Source organism: Arachis hypogaea, chromosome 9 (assembly GCF_003086295.3).
Source record: "Arachis hypogaea cultivar Tifrunner chromosome 9, arahy.Tifrunner.gnm2.J5K5, whole genome shotgun sequence".
NCBI classification, from domain to species: Eukaryota; Viridiplantae; Streptophyta; class Magnoliopsida; order Fabales; family Fabaceae; genus Arachis; species Arachis hypogaea.
The window spans coordinates 2,190,832-2,215,833 of NC_092044.1; the positions used below are offsets into that span (position 1 = coordinate 2,190,832).

Here is a 25,002-nt window from a genome sequence, read left to right on the forward strand (position 1 = left end):
TAGCTAACTTTGAAATTTCAGTCAAGTGCCCCTCTTTAATTAAACTGTTTAGGCCATGCTTACATTGATGGATGTTTGATGATATATATATATATATATATATATATATATATATATATATATATATATATATATGTACCTAGCTAAGCAAGAATAAAATTATTTGGAATGTAATCTTAGGTTGTTCATTATATATAATATATACTATTTTTAGTCAGTGTAGAAAAAACGCTTACCTTATGTTATGTATCATTCCAGCACACTTCATAGTTCATACTAATTAAAAATTGAGGTAATGTCTAAAATGGTCCCTGAAATTTTCAACTCGCTTTAGATCAGTCCCTTATTTTTTAAAATGACCAAATAAGTCCCTCCCTCTCAGAATCGTGAATCTCTGTTAGTCCAAAAGTTACTAGACGTTTTAACAGCGCTGAGGTGTATTGCACGCTGATGTGGACAGGCATGAATTTAACTCAAATTGATGTTTTAAATTTGATTAAAATGCCCAAATTGATCCAATTTTCACTTATAAAATCCTAACCCCCAAAATGTTCATCTTTGTTCTTCGTCTTCACTCCTCTCATTCTTATTGATGTTGTTGATCTTGGCACTAATCTAAAGGATATTCAATCTCTAGTAACCTTTCATTTTTTGTTATTGTTGCTTTCTCATCCAACCAAACAACGCCTTTAGTTTCTTTTGGTCTCCACCGTATTCTTTTTTGTATTCCCACAAGTTCGATGATGCGACAATCCCAAAAACAACGTGCTTCAATTCCGTTTCGGGTGTTTGTGCCATTTGTTCCGAGGTTAACCGAACCATCACGGGATAGTTATTTTCCACTTCTTCTTCTAACGACATAATCGCTTTTTCTTTGTCTTCGTTTTTTTTGTCATTTGAAGCTTTGTGTTGTTGTTGTTTCTTTTTATTCTTATTGAAAGCTTCTTCTTCTTCAGTTGATGTGGTTATGGATGTATTGTTGTCATTACTAATTTGGAGGATTTGTTGTGTTGCGGTGTCGTCGAGTCTGGGGATAGTGGTGATGGGGACAATCTTGTTAGTTATTGTTGTTGAAGAGGAAAAGGTTGGACATTGTTGTTGAAGATGGTGGTTAGGATCAATTAAAGGATGATGCTACTTTTGGATCCATTATTACGTTAATTGGAATAAGGATACATTTGATTTTATTAATTATTAGTTTATATTCAAGGTTCGATTTTTCTTTTTTTTTAAGGTTGTTTCTTACTTACAAAGATGGTGTATGTGTGGAAAGAAAATTGAAAGTTCATAATAGTTTGAATTCCACAAAAATAGAAATTAAAAAATTATTTTAATATTTTTATTTTTGTTTAATTTGCTTTCTTTTTTTATTTTTGTGTTTTGTTGCTTATGATTCTGATGTGTAAAATTTGTTATGGCTAGAACAACAACAATGAAGAGGAGATGAGTGGAGACGAAGAACAAAAATGAACACGAAGAACAAAGATGAACATTTGGGGGTTAGGATTTTAAAAGTGAAAATTGGATCAATTTGGACATTTTAATCAAATTTGGAAATTTGAGTTAAATTCATTGTCTGTCCACATCAGCGTGCCTTGGCACTTAACTGTACACCTCAGCGCCGTTAAAACGTCTAGTAACTTTTAGACTAACGAAGATTCACGATTCTAAAAATAAGGGACTTATTTAGTCATTTTAAAAAATGAAAAACTAATCTGAAGCGAGTTAAAAATTTCAAAGACCATTTTAGACATTATCTGTTAAAAATTAGTTTCTTATGCTTATTCCAAATATTATTAGTGTTCTATTGATATACAGGTCATGGACATGGTTGCATTTTTCATGCAATCTAATTTAGCCGGTGATAATATTATTGCAAGGGAGGCAGGGACCAGATAAGGTTAGTGAGATACATGTACTTGAATAGTGGATATGGATCTTAACTAAATTGGGCCTTCTATCTTTTTTTCCGAGTTGTAAGCTTCTGTTTTTCTCTTTTAGGGGCATTAGCCCTCCTTTTTTTAAAAAAATAATTACCTTACTAATTTAAATGTTAAAAGTTTAAATTTTATTTTATGTACATAATCATTCATTAGTCAATAATAAATTCTTAAATATAACTTTGATCTACTATAGATTAATCATTGACCTATCACTTTTTGTAGTCTGTGAGATACTACGGTCAACCAAAAAAAATTGATGTGATCCAATAAATAAGGGATTTGGAATTCAAATTTCATTGGCAAATCATTACTTTTACTCCTTTAGCTAATTCTCTCTTTTTACATTTTATCGGAAATTTTAAATTTTTTTAATTAGGTCCTATACTTTTTTTTAATTGGATTCTTACACCATATCAAATTTTGTAGTTAAGTCTCTATTATGACAAAAACGTTGAAATTAACGAATTATTCTGTTAAATTATATAGATTATTCAATCAAATATTCAAATATTAGGTATATTTATTTTGTTTAGTAAACTATTCTGTTAATTTCAATATTTTTGTCATAACAGGAATTTAATTACAAATCTAATATGGTATAGAGACTCAATTGAAAAAAAATATTAAGACCTAATTAAAAATTCAATAAAATTATAGAGACTAACAGAATAATTAAATTTTCCTCTAATATGTCAAAAACAATGAATCTCGACAACTCTCTCAAATTTACAATAAGATTTAATTTTATATGAACCTTTTAAAAAAAATGTATTCTAAATCAATGCTTCTGAGTTCAAAATGAATCTAGATATAGACACATACATATATATAGTATTGATTAATAACTAACAAATAATTTACTTTCTAGAGTTTTATTGATTAGTATATTGATGGGAAGGAACTAATATAATTTTTCTATATCCTTTTTTCTCTGACTATATATATATATATCTTCGATTCTGGTTTGATGAAAACAAATTTAGAGAGATTAAATTATTTTGTCCAAATTATGTATATGTGAGAAATGAAAGTTACATTTGATTTGTCAAAAAGTGTGATTTTATATATGATTACAAAAAGTATAAATCAAACTTTCCGATATATTAAATGCTACTGATAGTAATAGCCGCTTGAAATTAAATTAAAAGACAAAAAAAAAGGTCCTATTACTAGTTTGCATGCTAAATACGACATTATCATTTTCCTTAATTATGATGTCAATTCCAGTTTCCTGTGAATGGAGAAATGAAGACAGCTGTTCATAACGTCACTTAGCTTGATTGAATTTTCTTTAATTATATGATTTAATTAAAAATCAAGAGCACTTTAATTATGAAATTTTTATATGACTTCATCCTTGATTAATTAGTTGGCCGTCACTTCTCTTTTACATATGATTCCTTTTTCTCGTTGAGAGTTCCACGCATGTCCAAACAAATTTAAGGAAAAGATGAAGAACGCTTGCACACTATTTTCGTATAGAAAAAATATAGGTAGAGAATGGTTTTTGTGAATAATGTGAATAATTGACTTAATAAAATAAAAATATATTATACTTTTAAATTATTTATCTAAATCTTAATATTAGGATAACCGTTCGTACACCTAATAAATTGAACATTTATTATTCATATTGTTTAAAAAAGTCGTTAATTACCTAACATTCTCTTTTTGTATATTGTTGTTATGTATATATACCTGGGAAATAACAATTCAATATACGTGACAAAATTATACTGACAATAATGTTATCGGTTTTGTCGTTTTTTTTAATAAATAAAAAAATTTATATTTATCATTTACAATAAAATACAAATATTTACTATTTTACATAATATTTTTCAATTTTATAAGCATTCAATTTCGAAGTGAATGTCGTAAAATAGAGAACTTAAATTTTTTTTTTATTTTGCAGATATTAATTGCAAAATTGTTTGTCTGTAAAATTGTAAAACACTACACAAGATGATAAATATTTGTATTTTAGTACAAAATGATAAATATATTTTTTTTAATTTATTAAAAAAAAGCCCGTTTTGTCACCAAGTTTGTCTGTGTTCATAGCATGAATCTCCGTCGCTACCTAAATACATAGGTACGTTTTTCCATTTAAAACAGGGAGAGTGACACTTGCCCAATAGAACTTTATTTGGTAGAACATGTCACAAAATATCTATTTAGTTTAGTTTCTAACTTTCTAATAATCTTAACTCTATATATCAACATGCACACTCTTATTCAATAGCATGATCTTACATCCTTAACTGCCCAAACCCAATATTGTGTAGATAGCTACTTAAATGTGTTAATTAAGAACCTATGAATTTGTCATAATTCAAATGCCACTGTTAATTAAGAACCTATTTACTTGTACGATGTTTATTTATAATTTATTTATTATTTTATTTTAAAATAATTTTTTTGATTGAATTATTGGTTCAACCAATAAATCAATAAATCAGTAGTTAAAACGATTTAATGATTAGTTCAGTTTTTCGAACCTTGATATCATGAGTATTGAATAAAACTTTTTTTAATATAATAATAAATTTAATACGTTCATTATTTTTGTTGTATGATTAATTATAGGATAAAGTATTAAATTGGTCTCCTATGTTTTAGTCCTTAAAGTTTAAAGTGTTCTATTTGAATCAAAAAAAGTTTCATTTAGCATTAATTTAGTCCCACAGTGAGGTCAAAATTAAATAATTAACAGAATATCCTACATAACAACAGTACAAGAACAAAATCGATAATTTAGAGAACAAGTACAAGTTCTAAAGGCACAAAATCAACCATTGATGTATCAATACATTTATTTATCATTTTCTTTAGTTTTATAGAAAATATTTTATTTATATTGTAAGAAAATAATAAATAAATGTATTGATGTATTCATGGTTGATTTTGTGTCTTTAGAATTTGTATTATTCTCTAAATTATTAATTTTGTTCTTGTACTATTGTTATGTAGAACATTCTGTTAATTATTTAACTTTAATCTCAAAATAATACTAAATAAAATTTTTTTAGATTCAAATAAAACATTTAAACCTTAAAAATCAAAACAGAATTAGCGCACGATGCAAGTTCTTATGGTGCTTTGCATTGGCTATGCGTATCTTGAAGGGATGCTACTTTCAACTTGATCTGTTCACATTGACACATCTCAATCTGATAAAAAAAAATTGGTACACATTTTTTTCCAACACGTATTTGTTACTCCACCAATAATTACAAACTCACAGAGACTTGCTCAAAGACTTAGAGAGTGGGACCATACCACACATGCAAGACTTGACTCCTGTTCTTGGAACGTAAAGGTTGGGTTCGTTTAATTTTTCCATTATGCTTCTTTCAAGAAAGTAACCATCATTATTTATTCACTTGTGAAAGCATGAAAAATGTGAAAGGACGAACTCCAGAGGAAGTATTTTATAAGAAATACAAAGAGATTCATAAAAGAGCTATGTCAAAATGAAATTTAATTTACTCTATTTTCTATTTTTTTTGGTGACTACTCTATTTTCTATTAATATTCAAAATTCCTACTAAAATAACTTTTTAGTTTTTACAAAATATAACATACATAATTTTGATTACAAACAAAACTATATAAGAGCTTACCATTATTTTCTATCAATTTTTTAAATAAAATTTTAAGCTCATTACAAACATATTTGTAAGTTAAAATATATTATGTGCATACAAAAATTAAATATTAAGATAATTATTATGTATTAAGGTAATACATAGGAGTGGAGTTATATTATATTTTGAAAAAAGACTAAAAATTAATTTTATGAAAAAAGAGTTAAATAAAAATTTATACATAATTTGTTAAAAAAAAATTAAGAGGGGACATTGCTCCACTTTTCTTACACAAGATTTTGTCTTTGTTTACACATGTTAATTAGTACTATAATGAAAATTTTCATGAAAACTAAATGATATTTTTATATGCAATAACTAATTTTTTATATATACAACATTGCATGATTATTGTTGTGACTTGTGACACTCAGTTCAAAAAAAATTAACACCATTTGCACATTGTTTAGATCAAAGAAATTTAAAGGGAAAAAATGTAGAGAAAAAAAATGGATGAAAAGATAATTTTTTTTGTTTGGATGAGAAAAGAAATTGAGTGAAAAAGAAAAAAATGATGTGAGACCAACGTAAAATCTTTTTCTTTAAAGATGAAAAGAAAATGAATGGAAAATATGTAAATAAAGATAAAATTATAAATTTATCTTTTAAAATTATATTAATCAATTGTTAAATCAATTGTAATTTATATATAATGTAGATAAGGATATTAATGTAATTTTATTCTGTTATAATTTTTTTTGTTTAATTATTCTATTGGGCTCTATAGTTTTGCAAAATTTTCAATTAGATCTTTATACTTTTTTTTCTTTTAATTGGGTCCTGCATCAATTTTTTTTTAATTAGGTCATTCTTGATAGTAATTGATTTAATTGTATAAGAATCTAAGGGCAGGGACCAATTAAAAGAAAAAAAAAAGAAACCTAATTAAAAATTTTACAAAATTATAGAAACCAATAGAAAAATTAAATATTTTTTTTTCTAATCACCAAAAAAATATTTTTTCTACTTTTCCTTTCATCTAAATAAAAGAAATTTTTTTTTCTTCATTCAAATAACATAAAAAAAATTTATTTTTTTTCATTTTTTTAATTTTTTTCATCATTTTTCATTTTATATCCAAAAAATGCTTTAGTGTAGCTCTGCCAAGACATATCAGATATATAGGGATTGGAAAAAATGGCTTTTAAAATTTGTCTACAATGACAAGTTGACAACTTCAATCATACAAAATTCGTTAAAAGAAAAAAAAACAAAAGTGAAAACTCATGTGCAGTCGACTTCATGTGAAATTAATATCGGAGAGCGTTAAATAATTTGATTAATTTGACTAAATTTTAATCTAAATATCTAATACTCTCATCTATCAACTTCACGACAAAAAATAAATGCAAACACACACATGCCTACATGTACCGTCCGGCCTTCATATTCATGTGTGATTCGCCAAATCTGGACCTTGTATTTTTTTTTATTATTATATTTAAATGGTTAAAGTTATTGAAATATCATGTTTCAAGAAGGACATCCACATACATGAACATCTTCCTATAATAATATACATAATAAAAAAAAGTTTTATCTAATTAAGTAGAGTAATTAACTAGTAGGCTAATTCTTCTATGCCTTTAATTTTGATGTTAAAATTGCTGAAGTTGTTTTTTTAATAAGTTTTAAATATTAAAAAATTGTTTATTTTTATATTTTTAATTTAAATATTAATTTTTATATCTTTTTAGTAAGTTAGACAAGTGTATATAGATACCATAGCATACACCTAACTAATATATGTAGCTAGTTCTTAATTATGGACTGAGATATGAGAATGTTTCAGTTTAATGATGAGAAATAAAAAGAAGTGAAGGAAAGAAACAACGTTACTTTGGTTAGCTGGTGGAGGGACCCACAAAGGGAAAGGGTAAAAATAAGGAATGTTTGGATCTCATACCATTCTTCTCTCATCTCTTCCCTCCTTTATTTTGTCTCATCAACTTGAAGAAGCAACAACAACTTGCTTCATCACCTCCTCCTCTTCTTCTTCTCCCCAAACCCACCCACCTGACCCTAGCTACCTTGTATTATATATGGATCATCGTCAAGTCTCGGTATTCATTTCCTTGTTATTAACACTTCATCTCTCATTATTAGGTAATTAAATCACACCAACCATGGACATCTCACCTCCATGCTCCCATCCATCTTTGTTCTTCATCCTTTGATATATTTATTTTACGACTTATTTCTAACAATAATAATATACTCCTATATCATTTAATTATATAAAACTCCTACGAATTATTAATTAATGAAATAAAAAGTTACTTTATGCACTTAGTGCAACCTAGATTTATACAATCCACCAAATAAGACTAACAGGTTAACGTGAATGACATCCGTAAAATAATTTGACATTACAACTGAAGTTGGTAGGCAATTTGATTAGGATGAAATAGTCAGTTTTGAATGATTGAATATTGATTATGCAGGAGTAATTGCAACCAAATTCACATTGGTTAACAAATGTGACTACACAGTGTGGCCGGGAATTCAATCTAACGCCGGAGTCTCCCCTCTCTCCACCACCGGCTTCCTCCTCCAACCCGGCCAGTCCACTGCAGTCACCGCCGCAGCTGGCTGGGGCGGCCGCTTCTGGGGCCGAACCCTCTGCTCCCGAAACTCCACAGGAAAATTCTCCTGCGTCACTGGCGACTGCGGCTCAGGAAAGCTTGAGTGCTCCGGCAACGGCGCCACGAGGGCCACGCTGGCCGAGTTCACACTTGGCAGCTTTGGCGGCCTCGATTTTTACGACGTCAGCCTCGTCGACGGCTACAACGTCCCCATGCTGGTGGCACCCAGCGGCGGACCCCGCGCCGGAAACTGCACCGCCACGGGATGCGTCGGAGATTTGAACGCCTCGTGTCCTTCGGAGCTGAGGGTTATGAGTGAGGATGGAAAACAAGTAGTCGCGTGTAAAAGCGCGTGTGAAGCGTTCCGTTTGCCTCAATATTGCTGCAGCGGCGCGTATGACACGCGGGATACTTGCAAGGGATCGAGTTACTCGCAAATATTCAAGAGCGTTTGCCCACGCGCCTATACCTACGCGTACGACGACGAGACCAGCACGTTTACTTGCGCGAATGCCGATTACACAATTACCTTTTGCCCTGCCCCTAGTACAAGGTTAGTAATCCGCAACACTCCTTAAAGCTTAATGGTTTTAAAGGGTAGTTTAGTCCTTTTAATTAGGTGCACTATTTGTTACATACTATATACATGCAATTATGGAATTGTCTGTGGTGTCAAAGTTGAACCTTTTAAGGTCTAAAGTAAAAGATGCTATATAAGTGGATGATAAATAAGTGGTATGTATTTAGAATGGATTTGAATCTTTTAAATTTTAAATTTTATTTTAAAGAATAAAATATAATTTTTTATTATTTATTTTATAGATAGAAAAAAAAATATAAAAAATTATATTTTATTTTTTAAAGTAAAAATTTAAAATATTTAAATTTATATAAAATTATTTTAAATTTTTTTTTAACAATTGTTAAAAATGTCCAGTTGGGCATGATTTTTTTGTTTGCCATGATTTATGGTTAATGCTACTTGGATTAAAGGGATTTTTTTTTTGTTTTGGATTGGAGTGCACCACACCAACTAAACTTAGAACTCCATGCTCTCAAAGAACACAAAAAAAGAACACCACACCTAAAGCAATTATCTCAACATAATACTTTAATTCTCTCACCTAAACTCTAACTACTAACCGAAGGGAAATAATTCAAATGCATCTTCCTTCCATCCTTTTCTATCTTCCTTCCATCCTCTCCCGTTGATGACCTCGGAAGGAGGTGACTTTGAGTTTTGATTGAGAGAAACTTCTTCTGTTGATATGATGATGACTTCCTCTAGACCGTTCTTCAATTTATGACTCCATTAAGTTGATCGGTCTTGCTTTCTTTTTCAACTATATTTCCGTCTTTTTACTTGCTGTCTCAAACTTCTGATCCCAATATTTTACAGAAATTAACGAAGAACACTTTCACCAATCTCATCATTTGTTGCTGGTAAGGGATGGAAAATGAGAGCGTTAGTGTGTCGTTGAACACTGTCATTGATTGGTTTGTTTTTCGTTTAAAGAGGAGATCTTTTGTCGTTTTTTACTGTTGATCAGAAGTGGGTAAAGTTGATTTACTGCTCTGGGTCCTTAGCTCTGCGGTGGCTGAACGGCGAGCATTGCAATTGAAATCAAGAAACGAAATAACGCCGTTTATTACTTTCATCGATTTTAATATTTCTGATCACATTGACGTTAATTAGAGTTAAGGCTATAATTTTCGCTCCACATCAACAATAATGGAGGCTAATGCTAAATTGTCATATTTATAAATCTACCCCTAATTTTTTTTAAATTCCTTAACATATATCCTGGTCCCTATAAAGTAGCGTTTGGTGGAGAGATAAAGACGGAAAGACTGAGACTGAAAGATAGAGATTAAGAGATAGAGATTGAAATAAATCTCAGTATTCTGTTTAGTGCAAAGTGGGAAATAGAAATTGAAACAAGAATGAAATTCTAATTTAATTTACACAAAGGGTAAAATTGTAATTAATTAATTGAAATGAGGATATTTTAGATATAAAATGTTATTAAAGTTTCAGTCTCTATCTCTAAAAATTTTAGTCTCTTGTGTTCCTACTTTTTGGAAGTACTGAAATTTTGGAGATAGATAAAAATTTTAGTACCAGTATCTGAACCAACAAACATGATATTGAGTCTCAGTCTCTCAATCTCTGTCTCAGTATATCAAAACAAACGCTACCTTAAGGACATTAAAATACTTTCACCACCCTAAAAGCTTTCCTGCAATTATATACTGACTGGCTTTGAGATTTGTGAAGATGAACGTTGGGTTGGACACTTGCATTTGCAAGTTGTAAGTACAGTTACTGTTCTATTGTTTTTTAAGGTTGTGTTTGTTTGATGGGACAGATACTAATACATAGATATGGTGATACACCTCTACTATTTGTTTGCTGAGATACGAATTTTTGAAGAACACAGTGACACACAAACATACATAAAATACATATATTTGGTGTCCTTAAAAAATGATGAGACACTGAGACACATTGAATAAGACATAACTCGGTCAAAGAGAAATACAATTCGAAATGAGCGCACCATGAAAACGTTCTAATCCAACTCTGTCTGCTCTAAAGCATCCAGGCCATAAGCCAAGCATTGAATTCTTACCCCTTGGCTAATCCAACTCATCTCTCGAAACAAACGAAAAGGAAACGAAAGACGAAACATAAATCATGGATCAACTAAGCCCTCTCGGGGACTTGCTTAAGAATAAGAAGAATAAGAAAGAGGAATCTTATGTAATTTTTACTCTTTTATCCTTAGTAATTTTTTAAAATGCCACTCTTATTACTAACTTTAATCCATCTTTCTTCTTCTCCTTTTTTATTCTTTGTTCAGATTCTATCCTCCTCCTTTTCTCTCCTCCTTCTCCCCTTTTCCTTTTGTCATTGTCCTTTTTTTCTGCCACTGCTACCGCCATTGTCGCCGCACTCTTCTCTCTTCGTCTTCCTCTTCTCACTCTTCTCTCTGCGTCTACTCTACCTTCTTCCTCCTCTCCTCCCTCCTTTCTCCGCCTCTGCTCTACCTTTGTCGTTCTCCCCTTCTCATTCGTTTTTTCGCCTCTATTCCATCGTCGCCCTCTCTTTCTCATTTTTCTCTCCGTCTTCTACTCCACCTTCGTTCTCTCCTTCTCACTCATCTCTCTATATGATTTAAAATTTTTCATATTTATTTTTTTAGATCTATTTTTCAAATTTAAAGAATAAGAGGAGATTGTTACAACGTGGAAAAAGAAATTTTTTCTTGTAATAATTTTTTTTTTAAATTTATAATTTTTTTCTAAAAAAATGGTTGAATTGATTATTGAAAGGGTTCTTGTTGGAAATAATTTAGATTGATGTTAAATGGTGGTGATGGTATCGCTTGGTCTCATCAATCTTGGCGAGGTTAACAATTCCACTATGGTGACATAGTTTAAATTCATCAATCTTGGCGAGGTTAAGGATGCACCTCTTACTCTGAAAGAGTCTAGAGAAAAATAAGCACACAACTTATTTCATATCCAAATATAAACTTCAACTCTATTTCATAAATAAAAGGTACATAAGTTATTTATACTAGTGGGAAAGGAAAAGCCTTCATGACTCGGACGATGTGGGACTAAAACATAACACAAAATTCACTATCCTAAACAATATAGGACTTGTATTCCCTTATTAGAATTAACTAACATAATTAACCTACTAACTCTACTTGCTCCTGCGCCATTCTCCTTGGGTTGAAAGAACTCTTGCATGAAAAGGCTTGTGACAGCAGATAATCGATCTCATTGATGAGTCCACACCAAAAGATTGATCGACCTCATTGATGAATCCACACCAAAAGATCCTATTGGTGACTCCACACCAAAGACCCGCACTCACAAATCAGATAAAATTTTACAAGACCCGTGGCAGCAGACGATCTTATTGACAAATCCACACCAAAAGATCCCATTAGCGAATCCACGCAAAAAACCTGCACCACAAATCAAATAAAATTCTACTAAAGCAAGGTGAATGCCACGAGGACCGACCTTACTCTGATACCAAACTGACGCTGGGACGTCGCTTGGGCTCACCAATTTTGGCGAGGTTAACAACCCCACTATGGCGATAATAGCCATAAACCCACTTTGGTTGGCAAAGCCAAGGATGCATCTCTTACTCTCAAAGAGCCTAGAGAAAAATAAGCACACAGCTTATTTCATATCCAAATATAAACTTCAACTCTATTTCATAAATATAAGGTATATAAGTTATTTATACTAGTGGGGAAGAAAAAGCCTTCATGACTCGGACGATGTGAGACTAAAACATAACACAAAATTCACTATCCTAAACTATATTGGACTTGTATTCCCTTATTAGAATTAACTAACATAATTAACCTACTAACTCTACTTGCTCTTGCGTCATAAAATATTAGTGGTAATGTAGGGATAAAATTGATATTTAATTTATATTGGTGTGTTTTGTCTAATATCACTAAACACAATAAAAAATTTATATATTTTTATGTATATGTCTCTTTGTGTCTGTATCCATATATATATTTGAAAAACAATAAACAACCGCTGCCTAACGTTTTCACTTGGTTGGTCGAATGGGGCTTTTTTGTAAAATTACGCAACTTCATATAAATGAGTTCTATCTGCTGATAGTATATTTTTCAAGTGCACACTTAGCTGAGTATAAATATTATTTGAAAAGTATAGGTAGATAATGAAAATACTAAACAATGTGAACAATGGATATATCGGATGTTCATTTTACTAGGTGTGCGAATGATTATTCTAATATTAAGATTTAGATAGGTAATTTAGAGGTGTAATGTGTTTTGATTTGATTGGTGGTTGTTCATATTGTTCAAAAAATTTATTGATTACCTACCATAATCCATATTATTTTAGTGTATTATGATCACATAATAAGGCACATATGAATATGATTATCGTACCCATTACTGGTGTATAAAAATGTTAAACCTGACATGAGTCGATGATTTTTCGAATTCAAATAAGACCTTAATTTTCTAGTTGAACCAAATTGGGTTAGTCTATTGATGAATTTACTAACTCACTTAAATAAATATTAGGAGTTCGAATCTCACATTGTGCATGTAGTAATTTATTGGCCAACAATAAACTCTTAAATGAAGTTTAGTACCGTAACAAATTAGACTTTAATCTATCAAAAAGGAGATACCATAAAAAATAAAAAATAACTTTCTAGTTAAATTAAGTGCATATTAATCTATTGATTTGATGAGTACATATGATGCATGATTTTGTTGCTCCCAAAATTCTTACTAAGACACTGGGCTACTACATGGAGTGCCTCAAAAAGTAAATGTATTACTAATTGGTTTTCTCAAATAATTAAATTCATTTTTTGTACGTTTTAGAGATAAAAACTCAAAATAACCTTTGACAATTATTTCAAAAGATAACGAGATTTTTGACCAAAAAAATACCAATCCAGCTCTCGAGTTTTATTTTTATAGGACAGACTAGCCCCTATGCCAAAAAAAGTCAATATTGTTTTCTTTTGGTACAGGGACTAATTAGTCTTAAAAAAATAATCAGAGATCGAATTGGGTGTTTTTTTTTTCTTGAGAACCTCGTTGTCCTTTCGAGATAATTGTCAGGATCGGGTGAGATATTCACTCTTCATAAAATCTTAAGTTCTTAACCTTATGATGAGACCGTATCCTTTAATTTCTTGCTTTATGAAACACCTGAACCCCAACCTAACATGGCCTAATTTTAACCCTGAGCAAGCTACTAGTAATAAGTACTACCAAACACACCTCAATATAGTGATGAGAAAATGGAAGAAATGGTTCTCTTGGTGAAGGAATTCCGGTCGGACCAACCGGTTCAAGTTGTTAAGATTTCTTGGAAGTAGGTTCCCATAATAGAGAATGGTTGTGATTGTTGATGTTGGTTCACACATTAGTGATCTTGCTATCTTCATTATTCTTGCCATTAGAATCTGCACATATATAAATTAAGACATAGGATGTTATTTAATTAAATTCAATTAATTCTATAATAACAACATTTGTAGTAATTATGAGAAGTTTATTTATAACATACCATGGTGATTGTTGTCTTATATATTAATTCATCGTAATGTGGAATTGATGAATTTCTACTTGGTGACACCAAATCAAAGCAAAGAGAAGAAGAATGGTAGAGGAAGAGAAAGAAGCACAATAATGCTTATGAATAAGGGGAGAAGAGTAGTAGTGAAAGATAAAAATTGTACCCTTCAACTTCACCTGAAAGATGTATTTAATTAATCAAATTGTAATACAAAACCGGAAAATGATAGAAAGAAATTAGAAATAAAAAAGAAAAAACAAAGAAGAAGCTTAGTATTAGTGTTGGGGGTGGGAAATGCAGTAACTTTTGTGATTGTTAGTCATTAATTAGTCATTAATTATGATTTGATAGTGTAAAATTAGTGTAAGATTTTATCCAATAACTCACATTTTTTTGTTGGTTACATGTTGGCTAAAATTTAATAGAATTGCTGACCCTAGACTTTTTCTTTATATAGAGAAAACAAAAATGGGTTGAGAGATTGTGGGAAAGAGTGAAGCCAACAACTAACTGGGCCTCTTTACTGTCAGCATAGGGCTTATCCAAATAGAATATTCAATTATTTTTTTATTACAGTAATTCCTATCTTAATAAATTAAATTGAATTGGTTTATTAGTTAGTTCACTAGTTCGTTTAAATAGATATTGAAAATTCGAATCCTGTCTTGTGCATGTAGTAACTCATTAGCTATCAACAAATTCTTAAATGCAGCCTATATCAACAAGTTAAGAATTGATCAGTTACAGCTTTAAACCTTACATTTAGTCCGATTAAATAAAAATTAAAAATTTGAATCATGTCTTATGTATATATTAATTTAAGTAGAACTTAGACAGTAACAAATTGATCTTTAATTTATTAAGCTGAAATGAAATAATAAAAAAAATCATTCATAGTCTCATCATGATAACCAACCAACAATGTGAGTTATTATTATTATTATTATTATTAATGATTAAAAATTACTGAAATATTGGTCTACCAATACACTTGAAAACTTTCTGTTAGTATATGAGGATCACATATTTGACACTAACCTCACCACACAATGTAAGTTATTTATGTACGAAAATGAAAATGCCTTACTATATGTGTAACACGGGTAAAAAAACAGAAAACAACAAAAATTTTTTTAAGAGAAATTGTTAGTATATGATATTCTTTTCGGATTTCGGTTGATATTATTTGTCACTTAATACTTAAATAATTTGTACAGGTGTTATTCTACAAAAGCACAAAAAATGGGTTGAGAGATTGTTGTTATGAAATTTAATTTAATAAAAAAATATGAGGAGCTAATAAAATATTTATATAATGTGTATAATAGAGATTTAGGGAGTATTAAAGATATAACTATTAATGTTATCTTTTTTCATTAGCTGAAACTTTTAGAATAAATAATATCATGACATAGCATTAGAGTTTTAGATCCGAAAAGTTAATAATTCGATCCTTGATGAACTCTAGTATTCGGCACGACTCATTTAATAATACTCAATTACTAATTTCTCTCATACTTTCGGTTATCTGGAGTCTTCACTTGACACATGCCAAATTAAAAAAGACAAAACAGTAATACAAATTAAAGAATATAATCTGATACATTATAATCCTTGCCATATCTGAATTTCAAATTTAATTCAAAGATTTAAAAATACTAAGAATTACAATTTACTTTACAACCGAAAAATTTGTTTTCTTAATCTCAGCAATCATAATATATTTGCCTAACGGCATTGTAAGTGAAAAATATTAAAATTCTAAAAATCCTATCCACCGAATGCAAGAATAATCATAGTTTATATATATAAAACAATATGATAAATTAAGAGTACGGAAAAGAATCGTATCCAAAGAATATTTGTACTTAAATTCAAAAGCTTATATCAGTGTCCTTAAATCATTTGTCTTAGTCACCAAAAAAAAAAAAAATCATTTGTCTTAAAAATTTAAGTTGATAGAAGAGACAATATGAATAGTCATTAGAGATGGAATACTCTTGATTTTTAGATATAGAAATTTGATACCATATTATAAAACCATTTATCCCAAAAATTTAAGCATAAAAAAAAGCAACATAGTTATATCTATAACAATCAGAATATCAGCTATGAAACGATGAAAATCTGTCTTTGCCTCTTTGGTTATCACTTATCAGTGCAGAAGCACTCTTCTTTCAAGAAATAAATGCGTAACATTTTGAAAAACACAGACAACCCAGTATGTTTTTGCTTTGACTTTGAGCATAAGACCTCTAATAGTTAATTTCTTTTTTTAAATTCATGATTTGGTATTAATCATTAATCTAATTTGCATCCTGAAGCAACTTAAACAACACAGAAGAACCTAGTATCTATGATTATGATTATTAGTTGTTAGACTACAAAGATTACGAATTGAATAGAGTAGTAACTAAACTTCAAAAACCAGCTTAAAAGGCAAAAGTTTTCTCGTAAATTTGGTGATTTACGTGTTGAATTTTTTTTGTCTAAATTAATGGCACAGTGACACTGACATTCCAATCCCAATTTGACCTAAAAAAGTCAAAGAACGGGTCCAAGTATGAACATGATTTTCCAAATCATAGAAGTGAAATGCGCGTAAAGTCAAAGTGCGGTGTGTTGAGACTTACTCTGTGGTTTCTGGTATTAGCGATTCAGATCCTTCTTAGTTTTGACGCTGAAGCTTCAACTATTGTGAACCAAGTAAAGGTACCGTGGTGCTTCAATCCCTAATTTTCACGGATTCACTTCAATAATTCTCCAGCATAAACTCAAAGTTCTTTCTTTTGCATTTCTCTTATTACCTATTGAGGATGTTGACTATGCTTGCATCTCATCATGAATTAAAAAAGAAAGAGCTTTGCTGTTTTTCTTGCTTATAGCTTAATTAATTAATATAAAAATTGTTTCAGTCTTTTTCAGTTTTTGTGTTTCAGAAGTTGCTTATTTAGAAATAGTTATACGTTTGTTTACTAAGTCAGTGATAAATTGATTAACTTTGATTAGAATTATCAAAGGTTTGATCACTTTACAATATAGAAATATCCCCGGTGAATATATATAACCATTCAACCCAGTGCATTGAAGACTCTGAAGATATTGCAGTAAAACTCTATTAGAATTATCTGCTAAAAAAAAGATATGGACCTTTTGGCAAATTGCAATGAGTTCTTTTTGCCTAATGTTTTGTTATATATTGACAGAACAGGTTCTGTGGATCTTTGATTTTAGCAACCACAATTTTCAAGACATACCAAATTAAAATCTAATTCATCTCCTGCAATTTAATGACGTCTCATCCTTAATTTTATTTGTCTGACTTTGATGACTAAATAGAGAACATACATGGTCAGAGTTAATCTTCATCTTTCCTATGTACTATTGCTCATTTACTTCCTTTTTTGGGTCTTGATTAGCACTACAAAAGCTGATGATATTGGTGTTTACTGGGGCCAAAATAGTAATGAGGGAACTCTTGCTAATACATGTGAATCAAGAAAGTACTCCTATGTAAACATAGCATTCCTTACCACATTTGGAAATGGTGAAACCCCGGTACTAAACCTGGCAGGTCATTGTGATCCTTCTTCAAAAGGGTGCACTGGTCTTAGCTTAGATATCAAAAGTTGCCAGAAGCAAGGGATCAAGGTCATGCTCTCGATCGGAGGAGTATCCAGTACATACCAATTGACTTCTTCTAAAGATGCTAAAAATGTTTCTGATTATCTCTGGAACAATTTCTTGGGTGGTAACTCATCTTCGCGCCCTCTTGGGGACGCAGTGTTAGATGGGATAGAATTCAACCCAGGTGATAATGGATACTCAATATACTGGATGGACCTTGCGCGTTACCTCAAGTCCAACTCAACACAAAATGTTTCTATAGGTGCAGCTCCTCAATGCCCCCTTGTTAGTGCTGAGAACTCTACCTTTAGTAGTGGATATTTCGATTATCTTTCGGTACAATTCTACAACAATCCTCCATGCAATTTTGTGAGTGGCAATACTAGTGGCTTCATAAATGCATGGCACCAATGGAGCAATTTGAAAGTGAAGAAAATATTTCTGGGGTTGCCAGCATCTTCTGATGAAGCTGTATCTGGCTATATTCCTCCAAATTTGTTAAATTCTCAGGTCCTTCCTATCATAAGGAACTCATCTAATTATGGAGGCATAATGTTGTGGGACAGATACAGCGATGTTAAGAGCAGATATAGTGATTCCATCGAATTCGATACAGGTCAGCAAATAACACTTGCTCTTTGACACAACCACCACCACAATTTGTATGCATTATTGAAGAAGAAAAGTTGTTGTTTAGTTCTAAGAAGTTCACTTTTTTTCTCTATTTGTTGGTGGCATGCAGGAGCGCAAGCATCCACGCCTGCCAAAAGGAACAAGACCCACACAGGTTAGTGTATAGCACTTAACGGTTTAATAGAAAGATCACAATAGTTTATAGTGTTGTATACTTTGTGTCTAGAAGAAAACTAAGTTGTTATTCAATTCTGCTTAATTCACTATTTCTTTGTTTGTTGGTTGTACAAATTAAAAAAGGGAAAGCACCCATTCCTGTGGAAAGCATCAAACCTCATGCAGGTTAACAACACTTTGTGTTTTACAGTTTATAGTCTTTTACACTTCTAGAAGAACTTTGGTGCTTTATTTATCTGCTAAATTCACCATTTCATGTTTTCTGTTTTTCTGGTTGGTATGCAGGAAATGGAAAACGCCATCTAGGTGAGCAAACAACAATTAGTGGTTAATTAAACAACCATAACTATTCATAGAAATGTACACTTTTAGAACAAAATTCGTTATTTAATTTACTGTTTAGTCACCAGTAAATCAATAGTTGCTAACTGCAGAAATCAAATAAGCTAAAACAACTATGATAATAAAAAAAGAAAAGCAATGATGAAGAGGATTAGAGGAGTATCCACAGTGGTCTCTTTGCAATAGATCTTCGGAAGTAAATTCAAATTGTTGCCATAACTACTTTCACAACCTGCATATTGTCCTCTGATGAGTTGCAGTTATAAGGATAGTTATTGGGGTGGGAGCTGCCATTACAATATGTTTAATTTGCTACTTGAGCTGTGCATGTTGGAGGAAGTACAAAGCAGAAGGTAGTCACCTCTTTATACCTTCAAATTTTAATCCTTAAGTAACTTATGATGAGTCGTAGAGTTAGAATACTATGTAACTCCATTCTCATTTCACTAGTGGAAACAAGAAACAGGCAAAGGAAGCTAATACATGACATTGGAGGTGCTGCAATGCTTTCCAGGATGAATTACATAGCAAAAAAGTTTAAAAGAGAGGCTAACGCAAGCGATGAGATTGAAATATTCAGTTTTGAAAGCATGGTCACTGCTACAAACAATTTCTCAAGCTCAAATAAGCTTGGTGAAGGGGGATTTGGACCTGTTTATATGGTATTGCCTAGATGCATTAACTTTAGAAACCATCTACATAAGAAAGTAAGTAATGTGATGACACTTTCAGGGTAGATTAACAAACCAACAAGAAATTGCGATAAAGCGACTCTCTAAGAGTTCAGGGCAAGGGTTAACAGAGTTTAAGAATGAAGCTAAACTCATTGCAAAACTCCAGCACACTAATCTTGTGAAGCTTATAGGGCTCTGCATCCAAAGAGAAGAGAGAATGTTGGTCTATGAGTACATGTCCAACGGAAGCTTAGACTTGCACTTATTTGGTAGCCTTTCTTCTTTATCTTAACTTTTGAATGATCCTAACAAGTTTTATTGCTTATTAGTATGCATTATGTTCTCAAATAGATGCAGAAAGAAGGAATGTTTTGGATTGGGAAAAGCGGCTTAACATCATAGAAGGCATTGCTCAAGGACTATTATATCTTCACAAGTATTCAAGGCTAAAAGTGATTCATCGTGATTTGAAAGCCGGCAACATATTACTTGACGATGAGATGAAACCTAAGATATCGGATTTTGGCATGGCTAGAATACTAGGACTAACAGGTTCTGAAGAAAAAACAAACCGAATTGTTGGAACACAGTAAGTATGCAAAATCATTGATAACCTCTCTTTTAGTCTCAAATGCTATGACCTACTTACGTATATTATCACTTTCAGTGGTTACATGTCTCCAGAGTATATGTTAAATGGCGTCGTCTCCCCAAAAGTAGACGTTTTCAGCTTTGGCGTATTGCTGCTAGAGATTCTCAGTGCAAAAAAGAATAACTCCTCTTACAACCCTGATTTTCCACTACTCAATCTAATTGGACATGTAAGTCTTCAAAGCTTCTGGTGTATCAAATTCAAGTTCCAACTTCCAACTATCTCAATTTTAGAGTTTATAAACCATGTTGAGTTTCTTATAGGCATGGAAGTTATGGAATGAAGGTAAAGCTTTAGAGCTAATGGACCATGGATTAAATGAAACATGCAACACTAAAGAAGTATTGAGATGTATCCACATTGGCCTATTGTGTGTGCAAAACGTTCCAACAGATAGACCCACCATGGTTGATGTTGTCTCTTTTTTGTCAAATGATGCTATTCAACTTGCTCAGCCAAAGCAGCCAGCATTCTTCATCAATGTTGATACAAACCAACAACAATTGCATACTAACACAAAAGAAATTTTCTCCAAAAATAGTTTAACATTATCTGATGTGGATGGCAGATGAAACATGGCAATTTGAGGAACATTTAGATAATTAATTAGTGCAGTGGCAAAGTTACTCTTCATTCATAACTGTTTCATGCTTTTTGCTCAGAAAAAAAAAATGGGTTAATTATTGTGTACAAAGCCGATCAACAAATAGACCTACACCTACTATGATAGATGTTGTCATTAATCTTTCAAATGGTAACTTAGATGTTGTCACCTATCTTTTGAATGATATTGCTGAAATACTAACATTGTGGATACAAAAATACTATTCGTATATCAAAATCAACTACTAAAATCAGCTATCAATGTATTTATATATAAATACATGTGTAATTTAATTTATTTTTAATGTGTATTTGCATTCCAACATATATTTTATAATAGTTGCTGATTTTGGTGACTAATTTTAGTATTCACTTAACATAGTTCGAATACAAAAATAAAGAAGGATGCTGCTCCATAAAAGTATAACACTTTCTACTATAGACGGCCTAACATTTGAATTCCGTTAACTTTTAGCCAACATTGGCTAATTTTTTAAAAATTATTTTATTTATCTTAAATTTTAAATGTTAAATTATAATCTCTTAATTCTAGACATTAAATTATAAATTTTGAAACAAAATTAGTTAATATTAAGTAACTGAAAGTTAATTCCCCATACTTTGTTATCAAGTATACACTTTTTATTATGAATATTATTTTAAAATTCTAATATCAGTAATTTCTTTACAATTAATATATTTTTATTTTTCAATAAAAAATCTAAATATACAATTAATTAAAAAAGAGTATAAAAATGAACTTTTAGTTAGTTAACATTAGTCAATTTTTCTTTTTTAATTTCTGAGAATTCTCTTCTTTTTCTTAATTTAGAATTTATAAAAAATATTTGGTTTCTGAATAAATTATATTAATACTTAAAAAGATAAAAATTAAAATTCCATAGGAAAAATTATAAAATGATGGTTAAGAATTAATTAATTTAGATAGATAGAAATAGAATTATGGAAAGAGGATCTAGTGGTTGTGTTATGTGACTCCTATAAATAGCAAAATAGAAGCGTAAATAAAAAGCGTGAAGCGCTGAGGGTATAACCTTGTCTCGTGTCGTGCGCCATCAACGTTCTTTGGTTTTGCGATTCGGACCCAACCCTAATCCCCCTTTTGCATCTCAACCATGTCGACCAAGCAAGGTATCAATCAATCATTCTTCTTCCTTCCTTCTTGATTTCTTTCTTTCCTCTTTAGATCTGTTAATTAACCATTATTCATGTTGATTTCACAATTCATCTGATTAATTCATTGGCTAATTTATTGATTGATTCTTAATTTCTCTCTCTTATGTTTTGGTGTGGATTTTAGGTGGAAAGGCTAAGCCTTTGAAGAAACCTAAGTCTGACAAGAAAGACTACGATGAGGTATTTCTATAATTACCCCTTTTCTTTGGGAATAATCTTTTTCTTTATCATATTTTGATTGTTGTTGTTTTTAAACAAAATTTCCAAGGTTGATGGGCTTTTGGTTCTTATAGTTAGTAATTAGTCTAAGGTCAAAGGGCCTTTAGGGTTTGTACTTTTGGATTATTGATTGTTTCTAATATGTAACCTTGGATAGGTTATTCATATTTACATTCTTGTGGATTTTAGCTATTTGATGATGAACTAAGTTGAAAATCAAGAACTAGATAGGAATGTGTTCGTTTAGAACTAATATAATAAGATTGGAACTTTGGGTGCCTCCTATAAATCACCTTATTTGTGTGGTGTAAGAAGATTTCTGTCTCTGGTTGGCTTCACAAATATTACATTCTATATCTCCTGGCCTAGACATAGTAGAGGGAAAATGGAGTTCATGATTTCTTGATGTTGGTTGGACTCGAGCATGCTCAATCTTTGGGGTTATTTTTAGCTAAGGCAATGTTTTATGTTAAAAGATGCTCTTTCTTTATGTTATATCTTATATGAATATCCAAGAGTGTGTCATTGGGAACCCTACGTGATCAAAGGTGAAAAACTAGGGTTGAATGTTGAAGTAGTGCTCAGACCATAGCTTAAGGCAATGACATAGGTGTTGGCACAGCGCTGTGATGATATAGATGTTCAAGAAACATTTTCCTCTCTTGTTATGCAAGTGTCCTTGATCTGTCTGCCCATGATGATTACGATTATGATGACCATGTTAGCTTCTTTTTCCTTTAACCAGTCTTCTGTCTGGTCAGTTGCTCGTATATGAATATGGCACTGTCTACAAATGGAAGTGGGTTTTACTTGTTGGGTGGTTCTAAATTTAGTTATGCATAGGACTGCGCTGTTGAAACCTTGCTCCTTGGTTTCATTCACAATGAATTATTTATCTTTGGCTTCATAGTTTATGATGCTTGAAGTATGATAGGCAATCAAGGCCTTGCACAAATTAATGCAAATGTTATTTATCTTTTTTAAACTTCTCAATCTGCTTGTGATCTTACACAATTGATTTCTGTTATTTTGTAGGTTGACATGGCCAACATCCAAAAGAAAAAAGAAGAGGAGAAGGTTAGATATTTTACTTTAATTTAGTATCATGCTGCATTCAGTTGTTCTGTTAGGACGGTAATCCTGTTTATGCTTAACCCTGTTCCATCCCTTAAACAGGCGCTAAAGGAATTGAAAGCCAAGGCGCAACAGAAAGGTTCATTTGGAGGTTCTGGGCTCAAGAAGAGTGGAAAGAAATGAGGGCTCTCAGCCATGAAACTTAAATTAGTATACTTCCATCATTAAGCTCTGTAATTACAATTATTATGAGCACATCTCTTATTGTGACCTACTTTTGTTGTTAGTGTTGGTAATGAACCTAGGCATGTCATGATGTACTCCCAATAAGTTACTGATTTGTATTTCTACTGTGTGCCCTTCTTGGGTCCTGACAGCTGATAATTCCATCTTTTCCTTTTCTTGGATTTCATACACACAAACTTAGTACTGTAGTTAGATATTGTGCTGCCCAAGTTAATGGTTTAACTGTGCCTCAACTGAAAAATAATATTGTTTTACTTTTTTTCTGACTGTTAATTGGTTAATAATATGAATTAAAAACTAAAATAAGATTGTTAATAAGATTCATGTTGAGCACGAAAATGTGTTTGTTTGTCTGTTACACCAACTCCAAATAAAGATGCAAAGACTGTTATGTTTCTATCTGTTTCTGTATTATCATCTTTGAATCTTGAGTGCTATGTTAATTGGAGTCTATCTGCATGATCACATCTGTTAAGTTTTATCCAGTGCTGTAAACAACCAAACCATGTCATGATTCCAAGGTTATTGGCTCGTTGCTAGACCAAATTAGGCTTCATCCTAAAAGTCTACTCAGTATAGAGATCTGAAATAACAAGGCATAAACAATTAATTTGAGCCATGATATAGACGCGAGCAATATTGGAGGTGGACACTTTCTGAAGGCGGGGCAAATAGTTTCAGAGAGTTTTACAAGTTTTCTTCACATTTGGCTTTTCTAATATAAGGTTTTAATATTTGGTTAGGTTAAGGTACACCATTAATATTAGTAAATATAAGGGGCGTATTTTTAAGAACTATTCAATCGCTTAAACCAATCCGTTTTTTATAATAAACATAATGCTAGTCCTGTACCTTAAATAAATGATCAAATTCGTTCTCCAAATTAGTCTCTACAAATTTTTTTTAACTAAATTCGTCTTTTAAAACTTTTAAATTAATTGCGTTAGTCCTTCTGTCATTTTCTTTGTTGACAGTGTCAACATTTGTTAACGTCTCATGTTAAGTGATACTAAAACACACACATAAGAATCTTAATTGACTATTAGCATGATAAGTTTATGAAATTAGATTAAATCAAAACCTAATTGAAAGAAGAACTTGAGGCATTGAAAATTTTCAATTTGGGGTTGATTTGATCTAATTTTATAATTGTATTATGTTAGCTGCTAATTAGGACTACTAGCTGTGTGTTGTGGTGTCCCTTAATATGTCATATCAACAAATTTTGATGTCATTAGTAATGGAAGCAATAGAAGGACTAAAATG

The 25,002-nt window shown here is 31.2% G+C and overlaps 1 protein-coding gene and 1 long non-coding RNA gene across 6 annotated transcripts; both read left to right on the top strand.

Annotated features, from left to right (window-relative positions):
- The first annotated feature begins 7,365 nt into the window (after positions 1–7,365).
- LOC112709865 (pathogenesis-related thaumatin-like protein 3.5) lies at positions 7,366–21,219 on the top strand. 5 transcript variants are annotated; one of them, XM_072202261.1, is made up of 12 exons: positions 7,368–7,656; positions 8,038–8,731; positions 17,712–18,535; positions 18,662–18,706; positions 18,853–18,894; positions 19,015–19,035; positions 19,332–19,424; positions 19,522–19,733; positions 19,804–20,014; positions 20,097–20,334; positions 20,413–20,566; positions 20,661–21,219. In XM_072202261.1, exons 2-12 carry the CDS (start codon positions 8,391–8,393, stop codon positions 20,967–20,969), a joined length of 2,490 nt encoding a protein of 829 aa, XP_072058362.1. In that variant the 5' UTR covers positions 7,368–7,656; positions 8,038–8,390; the 3' UTR covers positions 20,970–21,219. The 5 variants fall into 5 exon arrangements, 4 of the variants coding, with proteins under 4 accessions (XP_072058362.1, XP_025617636.1, XP_072058361.1 ...); XM_025761850.3 differs by having other exon boundaries at positions 7,479–7,699; XM_072202260.1 differs by lacking the exon at positions 18,853–18,894 and having other exon boundaries at positions 7,478–7,699.
- Positions 21,220–21,943: 724 nt separating this feature from the next.
- On the top strand, positions 21,944–23,906 carry LOC114924393 (uncharacterized). The gene is made up of 4 exons (XR_003811553.2): positions 21,944–22,152; positions 22,322–22,377; positions 23,452–23,493; positions 23,593–23,906. It is a non-coding gene; the product is annotated as an uncharacterized lncRNA (long non-coding RNA).
- Positions 23,907–25,002: the final 1,096 nt, after the last annotated feature.